Source organism: Myotis yumanensis, unplaced genomic scaffold, assembly GCF_028538775.1.
Source record: "Myotis yumanensis isolate MYYU_CA2020_CCGP unplaced genomic scaffold, mMyoYum1.0.hap1 SCAF_2, whole genome shotgun sequence".
Lineage (NCBI taxonomy): Eukaryota > Metazoa > Chordata > Mammalia > Chiroptera > Vespertilionidae > Myotis > Myotis yumanensis.
The window spans coordinates 165,214,120-165,239,771 of record NW_027223753.1 but is presented as its reverse complement, the minus strand read 5'-3'; the positions used below and the strand labels follow the sequence as shown (position 1 = coordinate 165,239,771).

The following is a 25,652-nucleotide window of genomic DNA, read 5'->3' as shown; positions in this document are numbered from 1 at the left end:
TTCCTGTTCCATGGACTATTTGAGAACAATATGGCTACTCAGAATAAAGACTACATTTCCCAGCATTTCTTGGAGAAGATATGGCCACGTAACTAAGATCTAGTCAATAAGTAAGTGCCACTTCAGGGACATTTTCTTAAAGGGGAGGAATATGCCTTTCTCCTTCCCTTTTTCTCCTTTCTGGTCTCTGGAATGTGGATGCAATGGCTGGAACTGGAGCGGCCATTCTGGACCACGAGGTAATCTTGGGGCTGAAGCTCTATATAGAAAAGCAGCAAGACAGGACCCTGTGGGTCCTTGACCCCGTGGTGGAGCTGGCATATTGGCCCTAGGCTACCTCTGGATATTTCTATGGAAAGAAACAGCCTTAAATTTTGTTTAAGCCAGTTGCTAATTTGGATTTCTCTGGTACTAACAGTCAAACTTACTACTAAATATTGCACCATTTTTTCAAGGTGTAAATCCTACCTCCTCCAAGAAACATGCCCAGAGCTCCCCAGTCAGCACTGCCCCTCCCCCACCCACACCACCATTATAAAACACGGTCATATGTGTAGGAAAGCACACATAGTGTGTTGCTGCCTGCAAAGCCCTTGCACGTGCATTATTTTATTCATATCATGTTTCCTGCTGATCAGCCCTCGGTAGGTATTACTGCCAGCATCCCGCAGGTGAGGAAGTGGTGGCTCAGAGGCCTAAATGGTTTCTGGTTTGGCAACACCCTTCAGCTTTAATATTAATGCCCGTGTCCACCTCCCCACCGGCCTGTGAGCTTCTCTGTGACCCAGCAGGGGCTGATTCAACGCTGATTCCTTCCCCGGCTCGGGGACCCACTCATGCCAGGTGCTCTGTAATTGGTGCCAAGTTGACTGGCTGTAAATTCAGCAAGTTCTTCTCCGTCTGAGAATATTGATTTCTTCTAAGCTGCATCTCTCTGCCTGACAGTCTCCAATGAGGGAGAAAAACTACCAGGGAAGGAAAAGCTTGGTCCTTTCAGGTGAACCCTTGGCCGGCAGAGGGCCAGAGGGCCAGGCTGGGCAGTGTGTGTCCAGAGACTCTGCAACGAAGTGCGAGGGACCCAGAGCTGCAGCTGCAAGAGCAGAGTGTGGAGGGGACCCTACACAGGAGGGCCCGCTGAAGCTGGGGGCTCAGCGAACATTCCCACCCAGCTGTCCCCTTGGGATGGGGACACGAGAAGCCCCAGGAAGGGGAAGGGAGGAGCTGGTTTCATCGCCAGCCTGTTTTTTTTTTTCAAGTATTACTTCACTGAGTCTCACAGCACTCCCTCAAGTTTGAGGGGCAGGACATTTCTTCTTTTGATGGGGATGGAGAGCTCAAGGAGAAATCAAATGAAACCTCGCCACCCGGCTCTGAGGAAAAGCTACTGCCCCAGATTTGCTATACTCCCGCAGGGAGGGGTGGGCCTGAGGACTCGACCTCCTGATGGAAATAACTGACCTCATTCCCCACATTCACCGCTGGCTCTTCACTGGATTCAACGGCCATCAAGTTTGATCTGCCCAACAGTTCTCTGAGGACCAAGGCAGGCATTGCCCCTTTAAAGCCTGACCTCAATCAAGATGCTACAGTGCCCTCTGTCAACAGATGAGGAACCTGACGCCCAGAGAGGTGAAGTGACTTGCCCAAGGTCACATAGCACCAGAGCTATAGTACAGTTGTCCCTCCTTCCATTGCCTGCAATTCATTGGGGGGAACCTTGCAGTGGATAAATCTAAAGAGAGTGGTTAACCTCATCTGCTCACCAGCCTGCAAAACAATGGGGCTCCCTGCTGTCCCCAAAAATCAGTCCATAGGGGAGAGGAGAGGATAGTAATAGACTGAGCCCAAGCCAGCACTGCTTGAATGGGAGCCTGGTTCCCACAAATAACCCCAGGGCCATGGAGTTCTGCAGCCTGAAGGGCCTGGAGGAAGTGAGGACACAGAGGCCCACAGAGGGGAGGGGACCTGCCCAAGGACACACGGAGAAGGCAGTTGCAAAACCAGGACTGCAGTCACTTCTGCGCATTAACAACGGAGAAAGGGCAGTGTCTGCACCAGGCTCCCACGTCCATGCGCAGATGTAACCTGGGAATTCGGAGCCCTCTCTGGCATCCTTCTCTGCTCTCCCCACAGTTTATACTTGTGAGTTCTGAGGGGTGTGATGAAGCTTGAAACACTGGGTCATGCCACCTATATGAAAGAGATTGTTCATCCGTGTTTTATTAATTTCAGCCCACAACCAGCACTACAGCATCAAATAAATGCCTTTGAACATGACCTTTATTCCTTAGATTTCCCCTTCGTGGTGTTTCAGCAGGATTAGCGGAACAACATTCTCACTGCGCTAAGCTACCTGCCCCAGCCCTGCCCCCACTTGGAAATGTCATTTCCTCTGCAGCCAGAGGGACTTTCAGAAACTCCAATGGAGTCCCCACTCGTCTGCATCCAACCCTCCCATGGCTCCCCAGCACTCAGAGCAGGTTCTCAGCCCTGACTACACAACACCCTGGGAGCTTCAAACAAATACTGATGCTGAGGCTGCACCCAGACCAAGTAAATCAGAATTTGGGGAGGAGGGTCCCTGATCAGTTTTAGAAGTTCCTAGGTTATTCAAATACGAAGCCTGGGTTTAGAGCCACTGTTCTGACAGTGGAATGCCTGCCCGCTGATAAATCCAGGAGGAGTTAGAATTAGCAAATCACCATCTGGCAAACACTGAGATAAAATTGACGCCGGCAAATCATCATATGCTAAAACCACTGCGTGCAAGGCTATTGGTGAGCGGGATATGCACACAGTCCCCAAGCATCACCCCAGAGGTTGATTTTTACTTACAAAGGGGAAAGGAGACCTTTCTGTTGGAGAGATTTGGCTGATCCACCTTAGCCAAGTTATTAAAACCAGCACCACCCACAGTGAAACCAGCTCCTGCCACCTGCCTCCCGGGCTGACGCCAAGGTGAGAACACATCAGCACATCACCCAAATCCCAACGTGAGTCTAATCTGAAGAATCAGGATTGTGGGCCTTCTACAGAACAGCGGGCCCAGGAGGTGGCAGGCGAGGGAGGTGGTGAGTTCAAAGAGGAGGTCTCACCCATGACAATGCAAGCCCTGGGAACTGGCAGAAGTCTTGGAGATACTGGACCTCACAGATGTGGGTCAGGAGATGCAGGCCAGCATTATTATTTTTAAATGTTATTGAATTTATTGGGGGTGACATCAGTTAATAAAATTATAAAGGTTTCAAGTGTACAATTCTATAATACACCATCTGTTCACCGCCCAAAGTCAAGTCTCTTTCCATCACCATTTACCCTCCTCCACCTCCCCCACCCCCTTTTCCTCCGATAATCCTCATACTATAGTCTGTGTCTGCTGGTTTTTGTTTGTGCTTAATCCCTTTACCTTTTTTACCCAGCTCCCCTACCTCACCTCCCCTCTGATAGCTGTCAGTCTGTTGTCTGTTTCTATTTTGTTTATTGATTTATTTTGTTCATTAGTTCCATATATAAGTGAAATTATATGGTATTTGTCTTTCTCTGACTGGCTTATTTTGCTTAGAATAATATTCTCCAGGTCCATCCATGCTGTCGCAAAAGGTAAGATTTCCTTCTTTTTTACAACTGAGTAGTATTCCATTGTGTGAGTGGTGAGGTTGTCCGGTTCCATGCCTGGACCTGCCTGCCCATCTCTTTGACATAAGCAGGGCCTCTGGGACAGCACGAACTCCTAGGCTGCTGGATGGACCCTTTGGGTCTCCTTGCTGCCCTCCTCAGCTGGCCCAGCCAACTCCAGTGCAGGCTGGAGTCAGGCTTCCTCATACTGCTCTGCTGTTCACACACTAATAACACAGCCTTTAGGCTCCTGGAACTGTCAGGAAAGGAGGAGGATTGCAAACATACAGCCAATTATCCATCCATCCATCCATCCATCCATCCACATAACCAACCAACCAGCCATCTGCCCATCCATCTATCCATCCATATATCCAGGAGAAAATGCAAAGAATTGGATAAGCTGGTATATATTTAACCAATGGCGATCTGGGGAGAGAATCCCTGATTTGTGGCGTTAGCCAATTTCTGTGGTGTAAATATTCCCACCATGATTGAATTCAAGCTTCCAAAATGATGCCATCTATTCGGACTTGGGAAAAGATGCACAGTATATGCTTTTAGATAGTATTTCCACCATACAGATACAGATACACTCAGAACATAGATAATTACAAAATGTAGTAAAATAATTAGGAAGTGATGAATTTTGAGTATTTGTTATTTTTGTACTTAGATAATTTATGTAATTGAAAGCTTATATAGTTTTGAAGGATGATTGCATTTAACAACCAGGTAGCAAAATGCCTGACATCAGCATTCAGTTCCTGCAAGCCGGTCGGAGCCAGCCCAGCACAAAGGACATCTGGGCACCGAGGAGAAAGCTGTTCTCCCCTGGGGGAGGCAATAACAGGTGATCACAAGTGATGTAACAGCCAAATCTTTTAAATCTATATTGGGGAGGCCAGTCCCTGCCGCTAATTTATAGTCGCTATTTACACTCTTCCTATGGACTTCAATCAGTCCTGAGACATTAAGTACCCTCTATTTGCCAGTGATGCCTTATGTTGTCAAGGCGTTGCCTGAGAAGTTTTTTTTTAAAAGTCTAACAGTGCTACAAGCCTATTTTTTAACAGCCAGCAGTACCTTCTCTCCCCTTCCTCATATTTCTTCAGAAACAGTCTCTTCCAAACCTGTTGTCTCCTTCCAGGGAATACGTCCATATTTCTAGACATTATGCACATCTTGCTAGCCACTGATGCTCAGTTTTATATATTCTCTTCTTAATATGGTAAATAATGATTTCAGATATTTTTCAGCCCTTTCCCTCCCTCCTTACATGTGAAGTTTTAAAAATCTGTAGTAGCATTTTATTGACATGATGATAGTATTACTCACCAATAGGCCAAGTAAATGTGTTTTCTTCCATCAAATGAAAATGACTCACTACAGGAAAAAGCTATCGTTTTCTTTTACTATGCGGTTAGATCTTCCTACACCCCCTAAGGCCTGTCAATGTAATTTTTTGGTCAAATGTGTCACTAGCTTTTTCTGTTCCGTTTTCTCCCCAGACCCCTCTGAGCTCCTGCTCCCAGTGGCACTGCTGTTCTCCAGGCTTGCCGAGGGGCTGGCGTCCCGGCAGCCTGAGTCTGATCAGATCTCCCCTTCCCCGCTGCCTGGATCCCCTGCAGTGTCCTTTCTTGGTTCACTCCTTCCCTGTGATTTTCCTCCAAAAGCTTCCTGAGACAAGAGGCTTGGGGGGCACAGGTTCTGAGACTGTGTGTGTCTGACAATGTCTCTATTTTATCCGAACACTTGACTGGAAGCTGTTAGGATTTTCTCTTTACCTCTGTCGTCCTTCAATTTCATGTGGATTGCGGGGATATAGGCCTTGCATTCATCGGACCGGCACTAGGTCCTCCAGTTCTAAGAACTGAACGTACATTAGTTCTTATCTTTTCTTTGGTTTCTTCTAGTATCCTTTGGTTACACCCTCCCTAGTACTTTTTCTGCTTTCTCTTTCTATAACTATTGGACCTTTTGAAATAACCTTATTTTTAAAAACTTTTTCTTTCCTGTTTTCCACCTTTCTCTTTTTTCCTTTACTTTCTGGAGGTTTCCCCAAATTTATCATCCAACCCTGGTATTAAATTTTTATTTCAGCTATCATTTGTAATTTCTAAGAACATTTTATGATCTCTGACTGTCCCTTTTTTATGGCTTTAATTTGTGGTTCGTGGATGCAGTTCCATCTCATCTTTCTGGGGGTATTATAATTTATTTTGACGTTTTCTTCATCTCTGGGTATTACATCTGCTTCTCTTGGGTGCCTTTTTTCTGATTTTTTTGATCTCTGACTTGTGTGTGGGAGGCTTTCCTCACGTATTTGAGGAAACTTGGCTGTGACTTTGTGTCCAAATGCTACAGAAAACCGGAGACTGGTGAGCTTCCTGGTGGGGTGATCAGGTGGTCCGTGGTATTTTCATTGAGGACCCCCAAATGTCAGTAGCCCCAGGGATTTCTGGGCAGTTCAGTTTCTCCAGAGAATAGAGGTCCCTTCTCCAAACGCCGGCCTCGGGAAAGAAGTGTGGCTGCTGGTTCTGGAGCCGACTGGGAGGAGGCTGGGGCAGGGCCACCTCTCACGGTGCAAATTCTTGCTTAGTCTGTTCTTTTTGGTCAGAGCCTCATCACTGCCCTCCCCACTCTCAGTCCTTCCTGGTTCATTTTATCCAGAGAATAAAAAAAGTTCCAGGCCCCTGCAGGATTGGGGAAAGGGTACTCACCAGTGTGATCTGGGTGGGGACTACTTCTCCTTACACAGATTTTCAAAGTCCCTTTCCTGTTTTCATCCCCATCCCCCTGGCCTCACTCTCCCCTCTCCTGTTGAGTGCCCCCTCCTGTTCCTCACGGGGGGGGGGGGGGGGGGGGGGGGCCGGTCCTGCAAGGTGGACCAGCCCCCTTCCTGCCACCCCCTCTGCCTCCAGGCATTTGACTGGGGCTCTCTTCTCAATGCCGAATCAGTTGCCATTCCTCAGTCTTCCTCCCATCTTCACATGCTGGGGTGTGGGTTATAGACATCTATCTCCTCATTTCATCAGACCCGGAGTTTTACTTTCCATTTTTGTTCTCTGATGGTTTGGGGGTGATTCTCAAGAAAAGAAGGGGAGGCAGTATGTCCTCAGCCATCTTGAAGCCATAAATGTGACTCCCAGATTGATAGCCCATAACCCACCTCTCCCCTCAACTCCAACAGCACGGTTGAGATCTGGACCTGGCCGTTTAATGGACATCTCTAATTTGTCCTCAACAGGACACGATTGATTCCACGCCCCTAAAAACATTGCTTCTCTCCAAGTCTTCTCAGTCTTCGTAAAAGGACCCACCAAGTTACTTGAGTTGAAAGCATAGGAGAGAGCCTTGATCTCCTTCTTTTACTCGTCTCCAGACTCCTCCAGCCCTATCCTCAGCAAGACCTGGATGCTCCCCCTTTAAAATATATCCTGCTTTGCCCTAGCTGGTTTGGCTGAGTGGCTAGAGCATCGGCCTGCGTACTGAAGGGTCTGGGGTTCGATTCTGTTCAAGGGCACATGCCTGGGTTTCGGGCTTGATCCTCAGTAGGGGCCTTGCTGGAGGCAGCTGATCAATGATTCTCTCTCATCATCGATGTTTCTACCTCTCTCTCCTTCTCCCTTCCTCTCTGAAATCAATAAAAATATATTTAAAAGATAAAATATAACCTGCTTTTTCACTTCTCGTTGCACCTTAATCAGTCGCCAGCCCAAGCCACCATCACCTTTTGCCTAAATCATTATAGCACCGCCTACTGGTCTTCCTCCTCACACTCTACACCAACAATGACCAGATCATGTCACTTCCCTGCTTCACATTCCCCACCACACTCGGGATAAGGCCTCACTCCTTCCTGTGGCGGATGGAACCCTGCACGCCCTGGCCCCTCCTCCCACCTCCTCCCTCCCCCTCCCTTGTCCTCAGCCACACTGGCCTTCCCACAGTCCTGAGTCCAGCCTTTTCCTCTCTTGGTGCCTTTGCTCTTGCTGTTCCCTCTGCCTGAAATCCTCTTCCCCCAGACTTCACATGGCTGCCTCCCTCTCATGGTTCGGGCACCTACTCAGAGACCTTCCCTGCCTTTCATTCTAAAGCAGCACCTCCCACTCCAGGAACCGCCTACCAAAGGGCTCTCACACCCCCTGCTGCTCTGTAAGATGATCTTGCTTATTCATTTGTCCATTGCTGTATCTCAGTGCCTAGAGCAGTGCTTGGTACACAGTGGGAGCCCAGTTAAGACTTGTTGAATGATAGAATAGCTGGGAGCCAGAAGCCCCGTTAGGCAAGCTTAAGCCAATAACTTCATCTCTCTGAGCCTCAGTTTACCTATATGTACAATGGGAACAATAATCCTTTCCTTTCCTTCGGGGTAGGGGGTGGGGTGCACACACACTGCTAAGCCTAAATGAGGTGGTGAAAGTGAAGACCCTCATGATTGCTTATTTATAAACCATGAAGTCCTCTAAATGCCTACAGCATTGATCCCGTTTCACTACTTCCCTTACCCCCACCCCACCCCCCACCACTTACCCCAAGAGGAGCTGAAGTGAAAGGAGGACTGAAGAGGGATGAGGGTAACTGGGTTTAACACCCGTATTTCAGAGTGAAAGAACACACGGCCATTTGTACAGCAAGAAGCAGCTGGGGAGCGCGGCCATAGCCGTTAAACACCCCAACACAGGGCTCCTGTGCTGACCAGGAGGGAGTCAGGCAGCCCAGGCTCTGCAAGCTGAACCCAGAGAGGGCGCAGGCCAACGCGGGGTCACAGGTGACCAAGGACTGGGTGGGCTGCATGCACTCAAGTGTAGTCAAGAGCTGTGGCATTTATTGATGACCTTTCTCTTCTCTTTTAAAGAAAAAGAACGCAGAGCCAGCACCCCTGGCACTGGTCAGTGTCTTAGTGGGGTCAGGACAGTTCCTTCTCCATTTTGCTGAGGTCATTAACCTTCTTTTTTTAAATGTCAGCGACAATTTTTTTTTTTTAACAAAGATATTGTCTTTTGCTTTCTAATGCTCCTTTTGTCAACCCCCTCCCTCCTCAGGGTTTTGGCCCTTGTGTGTGGTTTGAGCCGGGAACTGGGTCTCTACAGGGTCTCTACAGCAGCGTGGCTTCCATCAGCCACTTCATGCCTCCCTTCCAGCCAGACCCCGCCCGGTGCCCCTCCCCAAGCCGTCTCCCACTCTGTGTCCTCCTGCCTCAGGGCACTCAGGGTGGCCTCTGTAGAACTTCTTATAGGAAACAGAGATTATTTCACAGAAGGGGGATGATCCTGCACTTGCTTAGAGAGGAGTCTCCCTCCCAGCAGTAGGCAGAGCATCTGGAAATGGAACCTGAAAACGCTCAGGTACAGAGAGTGGATCTTCTCCAGTGGGGTTAGCTGTGGAGAAAAGGGCAGCAAATAGGCTCGGAAATCCAGAATCTCAGTCATCAGGGTTAGGTCATCCTAGCTTCTACCTGTTGCTCAGCTTTCATCTCGTGTCCTCTCACAGAGGTGGCACGGTCCCTGCTGGCATACCTCCAGTGGCGTGGAGCTCACTACCTGTCTAAGCATCTCTTTCCCACTCTACCTGCTCTTCAGGATCATCCACCTGGGTCCCACAGGGCAGACAGAACATTTGAGGAAATCCTCTGGGAATTTTATGGGCAAAACAATTCCAAGTTAGGCACGCGTAAGGCAATAACTCCACCTCTCGGGTACAGAGAGTAAATCTTTTCAAGTCCCAGGAATTCACTGAGCTTGATGAGAGGATGAATGTGAACATAGGGAATTCATTAAATGGGGACACAGGGAGCATTCCTGCCTCCACCCATTGGCCCCAAATCTGCCCTGATGCAAAGTCCTCCGCTTTGCCCGGTGCTCTCCCGGCCCTTACTGGGGTGCCGTGGGGGGAGGGGTACCTCTTGGCCTGTCTCCACTCCTCCCTCTTGCTCCCCCAATCCACTGGTACCACTTCTCTGCGGAAGGCGAGGGCACGGTTTTCACTTACAATAGCCCCAACGGCATGATGTACAGGCCTCCCTTTTCTGCAGGTTCACTTTCCAAGATTTCTGAAGATATTAAATGGAAAGTTCCAGAAATAAACAATTCATAAGCTTTAAATTGTGCGCCACTCTGAGTAGGATGATGAAATCTTTCACGGATCTGCCCAGGATGTGAATCATCCCTTTGTTCAGCATATCCATGCTGTAGGGACAATCCAGTAAGATATTTTGAGAGAGTGAGAGAGACCACATTCACATAACTTTTATTACTGTATATTGTTATATTTGTTCTATTTTATTACTGGTTATTATTGTTAACCTCTTACTGTGCCTAATTTGTAAATTAAACTTTATCACAGGTATATATGTACAGGAAAAAAGCATAACGTAATAGGGTTCGGTACTATCTGTGGTTTCAGCATTGACTGGTGTCTCGGGAGGCATCCCCCATGGATAAGGGGACTCCTGTATTCGTGCAAACCACAAAGATGTCATGAGACCACCGCCTGCCCACAGGGGCCAGAGCTCCTGCCTTCAGGGGCCAGAGCGCACAGACGACAGGCGTCGGATGACGGACGAGGCAGAAGGATTGCAGTGGTGTCTGTGCAGCAAAACCCTGGCCCCTCCAGTCTCAGGTTTTGTGGCATCCAACGAACGACCTGCAGACCTGCAGTCAAACTTAGTGAAAGAGCAAGGCCAATCTGTATTTGTCTTTCTTGAGAAAGAGTAAAGGTGATCCCATCCATAACCCCAGCCACAAGGGTCACCATCTCTTATACTTCCTCCCACCTCCACGGGCCCACAGGCTCTGGAAGCCTCACTCCGGCTCTCCTTGGAGCAGGCCCTGGCGCTCCTCCCTCCTGGGCCAGGGCAGACAGGCAGGTGGGGAGAGACCACAGAGGCACCCAGAAGGGATGCCTGCAGGGAGGGCTGGCATGGCTTCAGGCTTAGAGGCAAGGTTGGTTCTCTTAAAAGGTGGTGCAGGATGAGACGGACCCAAGTTTGCCATGAAGCTGCCTGCCCATGGCTGTGAACAAGGACTTACATGTTTCAAAGCGTGTTCACGTAGCCTTGGGAGGTTATTGACATTTCTGGCTCAGACTGCTGCTCGAACAGATTGCTACGCCGCTGACAGCATGCCCTGTGAGCATGGACATTCTACAGAAACTCGGTCATGGCCTTGCACCTTGTGTAAAGGCATTTTGTGCTCTGGAAAGTGCCAGGCCCTGGCTGGCTGACAGTCAGAGGGTTGGCGGCCTGGGTGTGAGAGAGGAGGCCTTCTGAGAGAGGGCAGGATGCCCTAATGGGGAGACACAGGGTTCTACCCTGGGGGCAGCTCGGGTGTGGGGCCAGATGGCTAGGACATGCCCCTGGGCAGGGCTGGGGCTGGTGGCAGAGCTTCCGTGGAGGAAGCTGGGAGCACCAGCCTGACAGCAGCTGTGGCACTGGGGACGGGCGGCAGTGCATGGGAGCTAGGGCCTTGGAAGTCCTTTCCTGTGAGTTATCTTACCCACTATCACAGCTGTCCCAGGGCAGCAAGGCCAGGAACCAGAACTCGCCCATTTTCACAGGACTGGGCCCTCTGGCCAAGGTCATAGTGAGGTCAGGACCAGAACCCAGGGCCGCAGCCTCTTTCCAGGGCAACATGATACCACACACAGAGCAGCTCTAACTCTGGCCACACGTTTGGAGGACTCCATAATGATCATAGGACCACATGTGTGTCAATGCACAGACACGTGTGAACCTGAGCACAGTCATGCAGTGAAAGTGAGGGCTCATGCCGGTGAAAGTGGGGAGAGGGCGACCGCCCTGAGGAGCAACTGGCATCACTTAGGTAGTAATGCAGGTATCTGCACGCCTTACACTCAGAAGTTTAATTCCTGGATTAACAACACAAGGACATTCTGAGCAGGTCCACAAGGACCCAGGGCAAGGCTGTCCATGGCAGGGTCACTTGGTGGGTGGGAGGGGGGGGGTGAGTAGGTGGGTAGCAGGTTATGTGGGTTTCCATCAGTGTGGGTGAGGGCAGGGAGACTATGGTAGGAGCACACCACAGAGTAAGGGCAGCAGCAACAATCACGGGGAGGGACCTTAGCAACACAGCCCTGAATGAAAGAACATGAGAAACTCTAAGAGTTACCCCAACTAAAACACATACAGACACAATCTCATTTTGAAAGAACACAGAAAGTTAACAAGCAGATTAGAATGACTATGCATTGGGAGATGGGAGTGGGATATGGTGGTGAATGGGACTCTATCTATATAAAACCCTAATATGCAAATCAACTGAAGGGTGGACGACTGGTGGAACGACCAGCTGCTATGATGGGCACTGACCACCAGGGGCAGACACTAACGCAGGAGCTGGCCCCAGCCCGCAGGCTCTGACTGGCGTGGTTGTGGGTGGGGCTGGTAAGTAGGCGGCGCCAGGCCAGCCAAGGCAAGTGTGAGTGGGGGCCCCCAATCACCCTGCCTGTTGCCCCACAGATCAGCCCTGATCGCCAGCCAGGCCTAGGGACCCTACCCATGCATGAATTTCGTGCACCAGGCCTCTAGTGAATAAATAAAATGCGAGAGGGGCCTAATGGGAAGCAGGGGTGGATAGGTCATAGATTGAGGAGGGGTACTCAACCCTCTATGCCTGAGGTTAAAAATAATGGTGCGCAGGAAGTGGAACAAAAAGGTGGGAGGGAAGTGTTGGGGTCTCTGGCTTCACCCACATCCCATATCAAACAGCAGACTAGCGTGAGCACCCAGGGAACACTGCTCCCCTTGCCTGAACTGTGCCAGGCCTGAGCAGGAGCTGGGGGCCATGCCGAGGTGACACTGCAAGGTCTCCATCCTCACAAACCATGTAGATGGTGAGGTCAATGTGCAGATAACCACAAGGCAGGGCAGCCTACAAGGAAGTGCCTGGGTCTAGGGAGATGTCACCAACAGTTAATGTGCCCAAATGGCTGTCATTTATTATTTTATGAGAATAAATAATGCTTTAAACACACTCATAGACACAGACAGCAGGGTGGTGGTTACCAGAGGGAGGGGGATGGGGCGGGGAGGATGAAGAGAGTAAAGGGGTCAGATATGTGGTGATGGAAGGAGACCAGACTTTGGGTGGAAGCACACAACAGAGGATACAGGAGATGTATTAGAGAATGTACACTTTACACTTACATAATGTTATTAACCTATGTTATCCCAATAAACTCCCAAGCCCTTACACTCTGTTTTCTGGTTAGTCCTTACTAATGTCTACAAATGGGGCAAGAGGAGACCTTGCTTGACCAAGGTTGTCCAAGTAGTGAGGGCAGAAGGTGAACTCAAAGCCAGGCCTCTGTCTTAGGTGCGAGGGTCTCTCTACCACACCATCTTGTCTTCTCAGGAAACTCTGCTGGTCCTGCCATACTCCATGCTCAGCCCCGTCTCTGGGCCTCCCTTGCTGAGGTCAGCCAGGAGGCCAGGGGGTGTTAGAATGAGCAGAAGTTTGGCCTTTCATTTAAGCAGATGCTGAGTCACAGCTGCACTTGCTCCCTTAACCCACAAACGCCTGGAACTCTAGGTTGGGGCCTGCAGAGCCAGCACGCCACTCCTGGCTTGATGAGATGCTACTGCAGGGGATGCTGTAGTTTGGTTTTGACACCTATTCAAGAATGAATCCCATCCACAAGCCACGAGCTCTCCAAAGGCCATCATTATTTGTATACACACAAAAGATGATGGTATCGATGATGGTATCAGAAGTGAGAGCAGAGTCTGGAAACGCTATTATAGGTCACTGGTACTTAGAGAATTGGGGCATCCATAGGGAAGGCTGGAAACCCAGAGCCTACTTAGCTGGGATTATGTTTTCTCATGGGTGGTGGTAACCATGCCAACCGCAAGCTGTAAAGTGGCCAGAGTGTTCTTACCTGTAATTGGGGGAAAGGTGGGTGACTAACATTTTATAGCATGTATTTTTTTTTTATTATAAAAGTAATTAACTTCACTATGGGAAATATAGAAGTAAATATAGATGAAGATAAAAAGCACCTTAATCCCACTACCCAGAAATGTTCTCTTTTCTGACTGCTACAGGCATATGCTCTGCAGTGACATTTTTATGAGACAAATTAAACACAGCACAGTGAGCATGCGTGTGCTGCCCTGCCTGTAACAGGATCCGATCAGGAACCAGCCTGCCAGGATCTGCCGGAAGGCTGCTCTTGAAAACACAGGCGCACACGGTGGCTTTGCTGGTCTGACTGGGTTTCCTGTGGGGCGACTGTGTTGCTTACCATGAAGGTATAAGGTCAAGCCCACTGGTGACAGAGGAGGGGACAGCTCCTGAGTTGGTGATCTCAAAAACAAATACGGAAAATTTATTGGCCTTTTGCCCATTTAGATCAACCAGTCTATTGTTTTTCCCATGCAATAAACGACACTCAGAGCTATAGAAACACTTTAATTACTGAAATTATTTCAGGAAAAATACCTTTGTTATTGTGAGTCTAATGCTCTAGCATTTTGTCCACTTTTTTTCCCATTGAGATAATTGGGGTTTTTAAAAACTATGGTATTTGAAACACATGGTTTTTTTTTTTAAGAGTTTAACTAATAAAATAAAGCAGAATAGGCTCTCTTTTTATATATACACACATACACACATGTGATTTTAAAAATAAAATTAGGAACATACTGTACATATCATGTATATTTTCTATTCTTTACTTAATAGCATATTGTAAACATTTTCCAGTACATTAAATACTCTTCAAAAATATGATTTTTAATGCCTAAGTATTTCATTATATGGATGTAACATATATTATTTACCTCCTCCCTAGTTAACATTTTAACTTGGTCCCATTTTTTTTCTATTATAGAAAAAAGCTGTGACAATGACTCTCTGTCCACAGCACTCATTATTTTCTTACAGTAAATTTAGAATTTTAATTACCTTCGTGAGGTACTCATGAGTATTATTGATGGTGTATATAAATCCCCAATGCAATGCTTGGTACACGGCAGGCATTCGATGACTGAAAGCTATAAATAGGAAACCAAGCACCTCAGGGAACAGACCGATTCTGTTGGAGCTGAGTTAGGAGAGAAATGTGCTCCACTTCATCAGGGGATGATGTCAAGGGATAGTTTGGGGGAAGGAGAATGAGAAAGGATGCGGTTGTTTTTGTTCCCAGGAGCAGAAGGGCCTGCCGACATCCAGAATAAAATGATTCTCGATGTTACACTACCACCCTCCCACCCTCTCCCAGACAAGCTCTCCCTTAGCCCTCAGGGACCTCTCACTCAGCTCAGTCCTGCAGAAGGGAGTCTGAGCCACACGGATGACTCTCGATTTCAATACAGGACCTTCGTGTAACGGAAAACTGCGAGCACAGCACAAACAACATAAATAAACTGTGTTCTTGAAGATTATTTATTAGCTATTCTCACTCACGATGAAAAGAAATAAAAAAGTAAATGAACCTGAAATAAAATAAGATGAAAATCCAGCAACATGTCTTCCCCAAGGACTTCAGCTGGACTCTAAGGGGCAGGTCTGACCTGTGCAGTGGGAAAGTCTGGAGGAGGGTTTTTTAAACAGAGACTGGAATGCTTACAGGCCTCAGAGCACCAGCCCGTCCGAGCCACATGGTCACACGCAGGCACGGCTGGGCTCCTCGTTGGAATGAGTCTTCCCAGCCCAGACAACCCCACTGCATGCCCTCGGGGGTGGCCGACCTCTGTTCTTTGATGATGGATTTGATTTCTGAGCACAGTCTCGTCCCCTGGAGCTGGCCCAGCCGAATAGGGGATACAGAGGCCTGTGACACAGCTGGGAGGTGAGAGCTGTGAAGGCCATGTAATGAGACCAGCTTTGGGATGTGGGCCGCCGCTGGCACTGAAGGCCTTCCCCAAAGAGGCGGCGGTCTTCACCCCTGCAGCAGGCAACGTGAGCATCCTGGGCGTGAGCGCAGCCTCCTGGGGGCACACGTGGGAGGTCGCCTCCGTTTGAATGCTTAAAATCCGGGCCAGCTCTGGCTCACTGGCTCAGAGCTCACTGGGAGCTGCAGAAGTTCTGTTTGTTCTTTCTCTCAAAATGGAAGCCTGTCAATTTAAAATCAATTTATATTTTGTCCAAGGAAGGCCTGTTCTTAAAAGGATTTCCATTCTCTGGGGGCTGAAGGCAAAGGGCACGGTTTTCTTCCCTTCCTTCTCTTCCAACACTGGCCCCCTAGCCCCTGGGAAGATGTCTCTGTGCTTGCCTTTCCTGATGCCTGTCCCCCGGAGGGAAAAGTCCCCAAGCACCAGCAATGTGCAGGCCACTCTCGCTGGGTGGCCTCAGGACAGTGGCCCACGGGTGGGAGAGCTGCAGCACCTGATCACAGAGGACCTCCCCGCAGTGTCTCTCAAGGGGTTCAGACACTTCCCGGAGGCCTGTCCCAGAGGCACCCGCTCCCCCCTTCCCCCAGATCCGAAGAGCAAGATGGGGGAGCATGTACCTAGACCTCTGGGATAGGGGTGTTGCAGTTCCCGTGGTAGATCCTGACATGGCCCTCGCACCGGAAGTAGGCCTCGAAGACGTCACTGTAGCCGTGGTCCCTCCACCAGGTGCAGAGCTGCCGGTTCCAGGTGCAGTCCAGCACGTGGAAGAGCTCGGGGTGCTCCATGCCGATCATGGTGAAGAAGTCCTGGTCCCCGAGGTGGCCTCGGAAGTGGTACTTGTCGGCCAGCTGCTGCACCTGTGTCGGCTCCAGCAGGCGGCCGTAGAGTGGGGACTGGCGCATGGCCTCCAGGTTCAGCAGCATCACCCCACTGTTGAAGCCCGGGAGCCCCTCGGGCGGTGGGCCCCCAACCCGGGTCTTGGGGTTCTCATGGCGGAACTGCCAGAATGTGTGCCTGGGAAGGGGAAAGAGAACAGACTTAGTCCGGTTTGTGGGGGTGAAGCCGTTTGCCAGCACCGCTCCCCTGGGTCTGCACCACCACCCTGGCGGGAGATAGGGTTTCAGCCCCCAGTTCTCTAGTTATGAAAACTGAGGCCCTCCGAGGTTCAGAATCTGTACCCTGACACAGGCAAGTGGCAGAGCTGGGACCTGGACCCAGTCTCCTGACGCCAAGACTCGGGTTCTTCCCACCATCCTCCACTTCCACAGGATGGCATCGCCACTGCCACACTCACATCTGCGTGGACGCGGGATGCAGCAGCACTGCCCTGGAGGGGCCTGTCCCTCCTCACCACACCCTGTGAGTCAGGTGCTCTGCGAGATGACAGTCACTTCACAGCTGGGAAACTGAGGCACAGAGAGGCTCGGTAACTTGCCCAAAGTCACACAATTAGTAAGCAGCAAAAGCAGGGGCTAGCCCGGCTAGTGTGGCTCAGTGGTTGAGCATCGACCCATGAACCAAGAGGTCATGGTTCGATTCCTGGTCAGAGCACTTGCCCAGGTTGTGGGCTCGATCCCCAATAGGGGGCATGCCCGGGGCAGCTGATCAATGATTCTCTCTCATTATTGATGTTTCTATTTATCTCTCCCTCTCCCTTTCTCTCTCTGAAATCAATAAAAAAAATATATATATTTTTTAATAAAGTAGGGGCTAAACCTAGGCATCTGGCTCCAGAGTCCACTTCTTAAGATAATAACAATGCAGGTGCAACTTTCTACCCTCATGTCTTTGTCTGTGATCTCGAAAAGGAGAGGAGAGAGAAGGAAGGGGAGACGATTCTGAGTGCTGATCTGGTAAAGACGTAGGAAGCTACGCACAGCCTGAAACAAAATCATTTCTGCTTTAGAACCAGCCTCATTCTTTAGGGCCCCAAGCCTATCAGGCTGCGCGAGGGGTGGAGGCTTGAAGTGGCTCAGGACTCCTACCCATGGTTTAGGTGAAAGTCAGCCGTGACTTTAGAGGGACTATCACCTCAATTTCAATTTCCCTCCAGGCAGATTTAGAAATCCAGTCTAGACCCATAGTTCAGGGGATGTCAGAGCCAGGAGACCCTGCTAGGCCCTCTATCCAAAGGTTTCCATCTGGAGAAGGGAACTGCCCCGGGGTGACATGGTCAGGGTACTGGCTATTCTGTTCTCCAACCTCCCCAATCTCAAGCCCCTGTGCGCTGTGAGGGTGGGCAGCGGGAGGGGCGAGTCCAGGCTCCACATCCCAGACGGACGCTCAGTCTCAGCAGCGGGGTCAGTGGTTTGGAGGAAGGACGGAGGGCCCTTTGTTGTGGGCAAGAGGCAGGAATGGGGCAGGGAGTGTTCAGCATCACACCACATCTCACCTGTTCTTACTTCCCTAGAGAATCCTTAGGGTGGGGAAGGCATCCTGCCCAAACCCCTTGCCTCCCCTTTCTCTGCTCCCAGCCTGGAAATGCCCCCCGCTGGCCTCCCATAGCGACAGTTTCCCTGACCAGTCACAGGGTAGGATCTGTGTGGTGAAGCTTATGGCTCGGTGGAAGGAAAACCGGAGACCTGGCCCTGGTGGGCCAGAGCGGGCCGTTTTCTTGTTCTAACACATTTTTCCGAGTCTGGGAATGGAGAGGCCTTCCTTGAGGTCTCGCATATCACAAAGGGCGCCGGGAGTTTGATCCTGGTGAGGAAAAAGGCATTCCCTTCGGACATTCTCACACGCAGAACACACAGGTTCATTGTTTGAGCTTCGCCAGAATGGACTATGAGTGGAACCGCGCTCTGGCGCCTGCTTGGTGATAAAATCCTTGGCAAAAACAAGCTTCCCAAGCCAACTGAGCTGCGGGAGCCTTTCTAGTCGCTGAAGCCTGCACAGATGGGATCACAGAAGGACTTGTCATGCAAGCCCGGCAACTGTTTGCTCATCTTACCATATTTCTTCCAAATGGTTCGTGTCAGCTCCAGGTTGCAAACCAGCTAAAATTCTACCAAACAGACGTGGGCCACCACAGCAGAGGAGGAACCCTCCAGCCAGGGGCTGGACCACGCCAGGGGGTGAGAGCAGAAGCGTTCACAGGAGGAGAGGGTTGCAAGGACAGTGGAGGCAGAGGGGTGCCTGAGGAACCCCTGGACACCTCACAAGCCATCGAGCCCAGGTTTCATCTCCTTCCTCCCCAGAGAACCAGTGGGATGCGGTGTGGGGTGCGTCAGCCTCCCCTGGGTCTATGAGGTCTCCCAGGACCACCTCGTACAGCGCCCGAACGGCAGGGCTTCAGGAACAAAACCGTGCCTGACAAGGAATGAAGGAAGGTCGGTGCGGCCCAGGCTGCGCAGCCTTCAGCGTGGGCAGGAACCTGGGCAGGGAGCCGTCAGGACACAGAGCAGCAGCTGCAGAGAGCTGCGGGTTCACGGGCACACAGCCCCCCACTGCGGGGTCCATCTGGGTAGAGAGAGGCAGGGCCCCCCCCGAGAGGGTGCTCAGCTGGTTCAGAAGGGTTTTCACTCCTGCACAAGCTGGGGTGCAGGGAGGCCACCGCAGCTCCGGGCACCTTACCAACCTCAGCAGGGAAGCTCCCCCATCTTCCCTGCCCACGCAAGGGTGATCTGACACTGAACTTAATGGGCCCAGGAGAGGGGGCCCGAGGCAGAGAGAGAGGACAGAACATCCTTTCAGGAGGGGACCATAGCCAGGTGCCTCCTTGGGGACAGAATGCCTGGCACGGCCACTCGATCAGGACCAAGAGGCATTTTATAACAAAGAGCCAGAGGGAAACAGGTCTGGGGCATCGGCACGTTATGATTTGTAAGGCGAAGCAAAGAAGGGACAGGAAGTTAGAAATGCAAGCTGCTCAGGGCGTCTGCTGAAGCAGAAACACCGCCTGAAGATAAACCGATGAGTCTCTAAGCACAGGATTATGTCCAGGTTGCCCTTGTTCAAAGCATTCCCGCTACCCCAACATGAACCCACAAAAACAGCAGGTACTTAGAAGAATGGCGGGGTTCTCTGGTCGCCATGTCGGCTGGTTCTTATGGAGGAGTTGTGACAGCCTTGAGGCAGAGAGAAAGACACAGGGACGAGGAGGGATGGGACCACAGACTCCTCACCTGCCGCAGCAAGGCCAGGGTTGCGAAGCCCTCTTACTGCCTCTACCTCAGCTCTGCTCCTGCGGCACAGCACCCTCACTGCCAGCATCTGAACGGGGAGGACACAGGGGCTCAGTGCATCAGGGGCAGGGCCCAACTCGGGATGGACAGAGGGGCTCAGTGGGTCAGTGGCAGGGCCCACCTCGGGGAGGAAAGAGGGGCTCAGTGCATCAGGGGCAGGGCCCAACTCGGGATGGACAGAGGGGCTCAGTGGGTCAGGGGCAAGGGCCCGCCTCAGAGACCTCTGTATGGGGAGGGACAGAGGGGTTCAGTGGGTCAGGGGCAGGGCCCGCCTCAGAGACCTCTGTATGGGGAGGGACAGAGGGGTTCAGTGGGTCAGGGGCAGGGCCCACCTCGGGGAGGAAAGAAGGACTCAGTGGGTCAAGGGCAGGGCCTGACTCGGGGAGGGACAGTGCATCAGAGGCAAGGCCCCAACTTGAACCCAGGCCTCCTGATCTCCAGGTCTCTTTCATCTTTCCCTCAGATTCCACAAGCTCACATTCCAAGGAGTACTACTTAGATTTCAATCCATTCTCTGGATTTCGCTGGCACACCCCAAGGCCAGGGCACTGGGGTCCAAGCCATCAGATGATGCCACTGCCACTGCCACTTCACAGCCTCGGGGCTCAGACCCGAGAACCACTCTGAGGCGGGTCAAAGGGTGCCCAGACCTTTGTCTTCCCTCCAGGGCCTGGAGCTACCGTACATACTCACAGGGCTCTGCTGTGACATGCTGAGGCTGCAGGAGACCTCTGTATGGATACGGTATCTGGTTCTGAGTCCTGGAGCTTCCAGAAGCTTCTCTGATCAACCTCCCACACCCACAACCCAGTCATGTTGCCCTACCTCATCATCTGGACCTGGGCCTGCGCAGGTCTGTTCCATCCCCCATGGTCACCTGCAGACCATACTAGAGGGGGAAAGTTTTCTTTCCCTTTAGAAATAACTTCAACTGTGAAACAAGCCCCGCCCCCTTGTAAACGCTAAGCCTGCCCAGAAGTCAATGAGGCTTACTGGGAAAATACACATGAAAAATCTTCAAGCCCATCTTCCAGTTATAATGGTGGATTTTCTAAATGTTTTACATTAAGTATGTCCTAGTTAATAATCATCAAAAACAGGATGCCCACTTTCACCACTCCTGTTCGATATAGTACTGGAAGTGCTAGCCATAGCAGTCAGACAAGAAGAAGAAATAAAAAGCATCCAAATTGGAAAACAAGAAATAAAACTGTCCTTATTCGCAGATGACATGATACTGTACATAGAAAACCCCAAAGGCTCCATCAAAAAAACTACTAGACCTAATAAATGAATTCAGCAATGTAGCAGGATACAAAATTAACACCCAGAAATCTATGGCCTTTTTATACACCAATAGTGAACTTACAGAAAGAGAGACTAAAAAAGCAATCCCATTTACCATTGCACCAAAAAAATTAAGATACCTAGGAATAAACTAAACTAAGGAGGTAAAAGACTTGTACTCAGAAAACTACAGGACATTGAAAAAAGAGATAGAGGAAGACATAAACAAATGGAAGAACATACTGTGTTCATGAATTTGTAGAATCAACATCATTAAAATGTCCATACTACCCAAAGCAATCTACAGATTCAATGTAATCCCCATGAAAATACCAATGGCATATTTTAAAGATCTAGAACAAACTCTCCAAAAATTCATCTGGAATAAAAAAAAGACGCCGAATAGCCACAGCAATCCTGAGAAAGAACAAAGTTGGAGGGATCACAATACCAGACATCAAGCTATATTACCAAGACACAGTTCTCAAAACTGCCTGGTACTGGCAGAAGAACAGACATATAGACCAATGGAACAGAACAGAGAATCCATAAATCGACCCAAACCACTATGCTCAATTAATATTTGACAAAGGAGGCAAGAGCATACAATGGAGTCAAGACAGTTTCTTCAATAAATGGTATTGGGAAATTTGGTCAGACACACGCAAAAAAAATGAAACTAGATCACCAACTTACACCCTACACAAAAACAAACTCAAAATGGCTAAAGGACTTAAATGTAAGACGGGAAACCATAAAAATCCTACAAGACTCCATAGGCAGCAAAATAGCAGACATATGTCATAGCAGTATCTTTACTGACACAGCTCCTAGGCCAAGAGAGACTAAGGAGAAAATAAACAAATGGGACTACATCAAAATAGAAAGCTTCTGCACAGCAAAAGAAACCATCAACAAAACAACAAGAAAGCCAACTGTATGGGAGAACAAATTTACCAATGATATTTCAGATAAGGGTTTAATCTCCAAAATTTACAGAGAACTCATACAACTTAACAAAGGAAGATAAATGATCCAATCAAAAAATGGGCAAAGGACCTAAATAGACACTTTTCAAAAGAGGACATACATAAGGCCAAGAAACATATGAAAACATGATCAAAGTCACTAATCATGGAGAGATGCAAATCAAAACAACAATGAGATACCATCTCACACCTGTCAGACTGGCTATCATCAACAAATCAACAAACAATAAGTGCTGGAGAGGATGTGGAGAGAAAGGAACCCTCATGCACTGCTGGTAGGAATGCAGACTGGTGCAGCCACTGTGGAAGATAATATGGCGTTTCCTCAAAAAGTTAAAAATGGAACTCCCATTTGACCCAGTAATCCCACTTGTAGGAATATATCCCAAGAAACCAGAAACACCAATCAGAAAGGATATATGCACCCTTATGTTCATAGCAGCACAATTTACAATAGCTAAGATTTGCAAACAACCTAAGTGCCCATCAGCAGATGAGTGGATTAAAAAACTGTGGTACATCTACACAATGGAATACTACATTGCTATAAAAAAGAAGGAACTTTTACCAATTGCAACAGCATGGATGGAACTAGAGAGCATTATGCTAAGCAAAATAAGCCAGTTGGAGAAAGATAAATATCACATGATCTCACTCATATGTGGGATATAATGAACAACATAATTTGATGAACAAGAATAGATCCAGAGACAAATGGCAGGGGATGGGGGGGCAGTTAGAGATCAACCAAAGGACTTGTATGCATGCATATTAGCATAACCAATGGACACAGACACTGGGGTGGTGGGGCCTTGCCCGGGGTAGGAATGGCTTGGGGGGGGGTGTCAATTGGGGAAAAAGGAGACATATGTACAACTTTAGACAATAAATAAATAAATAAAGTGCGGGGGAGGGGGGAGATTAATGGTCAAAAAAAAATAATCATCAAAAAAGACTATTAAAAACCAGCAAACCAGTTTTCTTTTTTTTTTTTTAAATATATTTTATTGATTTTTTACAGAGAGGAAGGGAGAGAGATAGAGAGTTAGAAACATCGATGAGAGAGAAACATCGATCAGCTGCCTCCTGCACATCTCCCACTGGGGATGTGCCCGCAACCCAGGTACATGCCCTTGACCAGAATCAAACCTGGGACCTTTCAGTCCGCAGGCCAATGCTCTATCCACTGAGCCAAACCGGTTTCGGCTAGCAAACCAGTTTTCATGAAGAAAACCCATCTTTATGGAAAGGGGTATTTGAAATAAGTTTGAAAAGCAAAGTCATTTCCCCCCTCAGGTCTTCCCCTGACGATCACTTCCAAGGTCACTCCAACAGGTCTCCCAACCAGAGGCCCCGGCCAGAGAATCCACAGCTCACATTCTCCAGAATGAGCTCACATTGCCAAGAACGGTCCCTTTCTCCTCCCCCTCTCCAGATCAGAGGCCCTTCATCTCTCTCTCTTCATGCTTTTTCCCTCCTGGGTTGACGTTTCTCAGCTCCTAAGGCTCAGAGTTTTCCACGCTCACTGCTCAGAGGGAAGAAGTGAGGATGGGAATACACACCGAGCCTGGGCAACGGCACAAGTTTCCCCAGCGAAGACCTGGAAGCCTGTTCCGACTCAGGCTGAGCTCAAGCTGTGGGCGCTCGGGCACAGAAGGCCCTGTTCGAGGTCTGAGGTTTATGAAGACAACGCTGTGTGTAGCACATCTCGCCGTGGCTTGGCCGAGTGTTCAGGGGCGTTGAGCAGTCACTTGTGAGCAAGCACGGCCGGGCCTCCCGAGCAAACACAGCTTCTGATCCATCTAATCAGTGAGGCTGGAATCCGGAACCACTGTTTCCCTTAAGCCCATGGTGCGCACCAGCCCCTTAGCGCTTGTTTGCCTTGGAGGGGACCTGTCTTCCTGTCCTCTGAGGGGAAGGCCAGGAGCGATGAGCAAAGTGGGGCGGCCATCCAGTGTTCCGTCCACCCCAGGTCCTGGGAGGGGATGGGGACATCTGGGTGATGGGGTTGGTGTCAGAGCAATGGCACTGGGGCACGGTCCTGCTGGGGCTGAGGCTGAAGTGCTGAGGGATGGATGCTGGCACTTCAGGTCTCTGGGGAACCGCTGCCCCATGGTACCACACTGGGAAGGGCAGGGGCTGCTTGGAGTGGTGGGGCCTGCGCAAAGCTTTCAAATGTCCAAGAGTCACAAATGACCCTTATTGGAATCTCTTGCTTGCAAGGCCTGAAGCAGACTTAGGTCTCAAGCTCTGCTGGTCAGAGAGGGTAAGAACTGCTCCCCAAGTCACACAGAGTGTTAGTGGCGGGACTGAGAGAAGCCCCTCATGGAGCCACACCTTCCCAGAGCCTAGAGACACTTAGATTCACACTGGCCAACCAGCAGAGGTGCCCAAAAGGACACACTGCTGTCTCCTCACTCCTAGGAAGACCTGCTGGAACACCAGCGAGCACACAGAGCTGAGAAGAAATCACTCCGCGGTAACCAAATATTCAATGAAGCACCTACTGGACCCAGCCGATTTGAAGGCGAGAAGAACGCGCCCCCAGGAATGGGTGGTGCAGCGAGGAGATGAGACCCCGATGCTAATCCACCACCAGTGGCAGTAGTGAGAAGAAGAGGGTCTGTATCTGGAATCCGCAGTCGGGGCTGAGGACCCGCTGTGAGCCACGGGGCCTCTCAGGGCCTTGGCACGCTCAGCACAGCGTGGGGATGGAGGTGAGACACCCCTGCTGGAATAGCGCAGTGGGCCTGCAGATCCAGCCAGAGGTCTGAGTGGCTCCTCCGGTTCCCATAGCAGCTATGATGAAACTCCAGGAGCAAATGCAGGCACAAGCCCTGCCCAGCGCCATGCCCAGGAGGAGTGGCCCCGACTGTCACCGTGGATGCTCAGCTACAGAAGGCCAAACGCCCCACCCTGCCCAGGCTCCTCTCAGGGTGTGGTGGTGCCTCGGAGACCAGCCCTCATCCAACCAGCCAGCTTGTGAGGTTTCTGTTTCGACATGGTTTCCTGCTTCAGGGAGTCCGGAACAGTGAAGGTGACCCACATTGTTTGTCTCACCCGCAACGCCACACAGCCACGACCATCCATCTCCGTGGGCCTCTGTAAATCCTGGAACAGCCCTGGCCATGGAGGGTTGGCCATCCCAATGGGCGAGGCCTCTGACCTGCCACAGGATGGCCTGGCCAATTCTGAAGCCTGGTGGCCCACCAACTGCCCCCGGTCCCTGCTTTCTCCACTGCCCCCTGGAAGGACTGGTGATGAGCCTGACCATGCATGGCACAGCCAGAATAGGAGGCTGCACCCATGCCCTCCGGAGGGTGTGGTGCCCTTCTCTAAAGCATCAGCCTCTTCTCACGCACCCAGGGAGCAGGCATGTCGCCCAGCCTGCGGTTCCCCAAGCCCAGCCGGCCTGGACACCTTGGCCACGTGGACTTCCTCCCACACCTGCTGCCCCAGCGCTGTGAACGCTGTTGGGCAGGGCTGGGAGTTCGCCATCACTCAATCCCACAACCAGCTCTGGAGCGTTGTGTGCCTGACCGGGTGTGGGCCCCGGAGGGCCTCATGGGGAGGCACTGGGGACGAACGGAGGACAGGATGCTGGAGGAAGAAACTTTGAAGGGTTCGTCCAGGCCGATGGAGCTCGGAGGAGGGGCTTACAGCAGGGATGGCGGAGGCACTAAGCCATGGCAAGGCTGGAGAAAAAAAGGAATGACA

At 50.3% G+C, this 25,652-nt stretch overlaps 1 protein-coding gene across 1 annotated transcript in view; it reads right to left on the bottom strand.

Annotated features, from left to right (window-relative positions):
- Nucleotides 1–14,087: 14,087 nt before the first annotated feature.
- Nucleotides 14,088–25,652, bottom strand: part of XXYLT1 (xyloside xylosyltransferase 1) — a 164,686-nt gene continuing 153,121 nt past the window's right edge. Inside the window, exons 4-5 of the mRNA XM_070406529.1 lie at nucleotides 16,093–16,489; nucleotides 14,088–15,697 (exon numbers count right to left, since the gene is read on the bottom strand). Of these exons, the coding sequence (XP_070262630.1) occupies nucleotides 16,093–16,489 (397 nt within the window). The 3' untranslated portion in view covers nucleotides 14,088–15,697. The remainder of the gene's footprint in view (nucleotides 15,698–16,092; nucleotides 16,490–25,652) is intronic.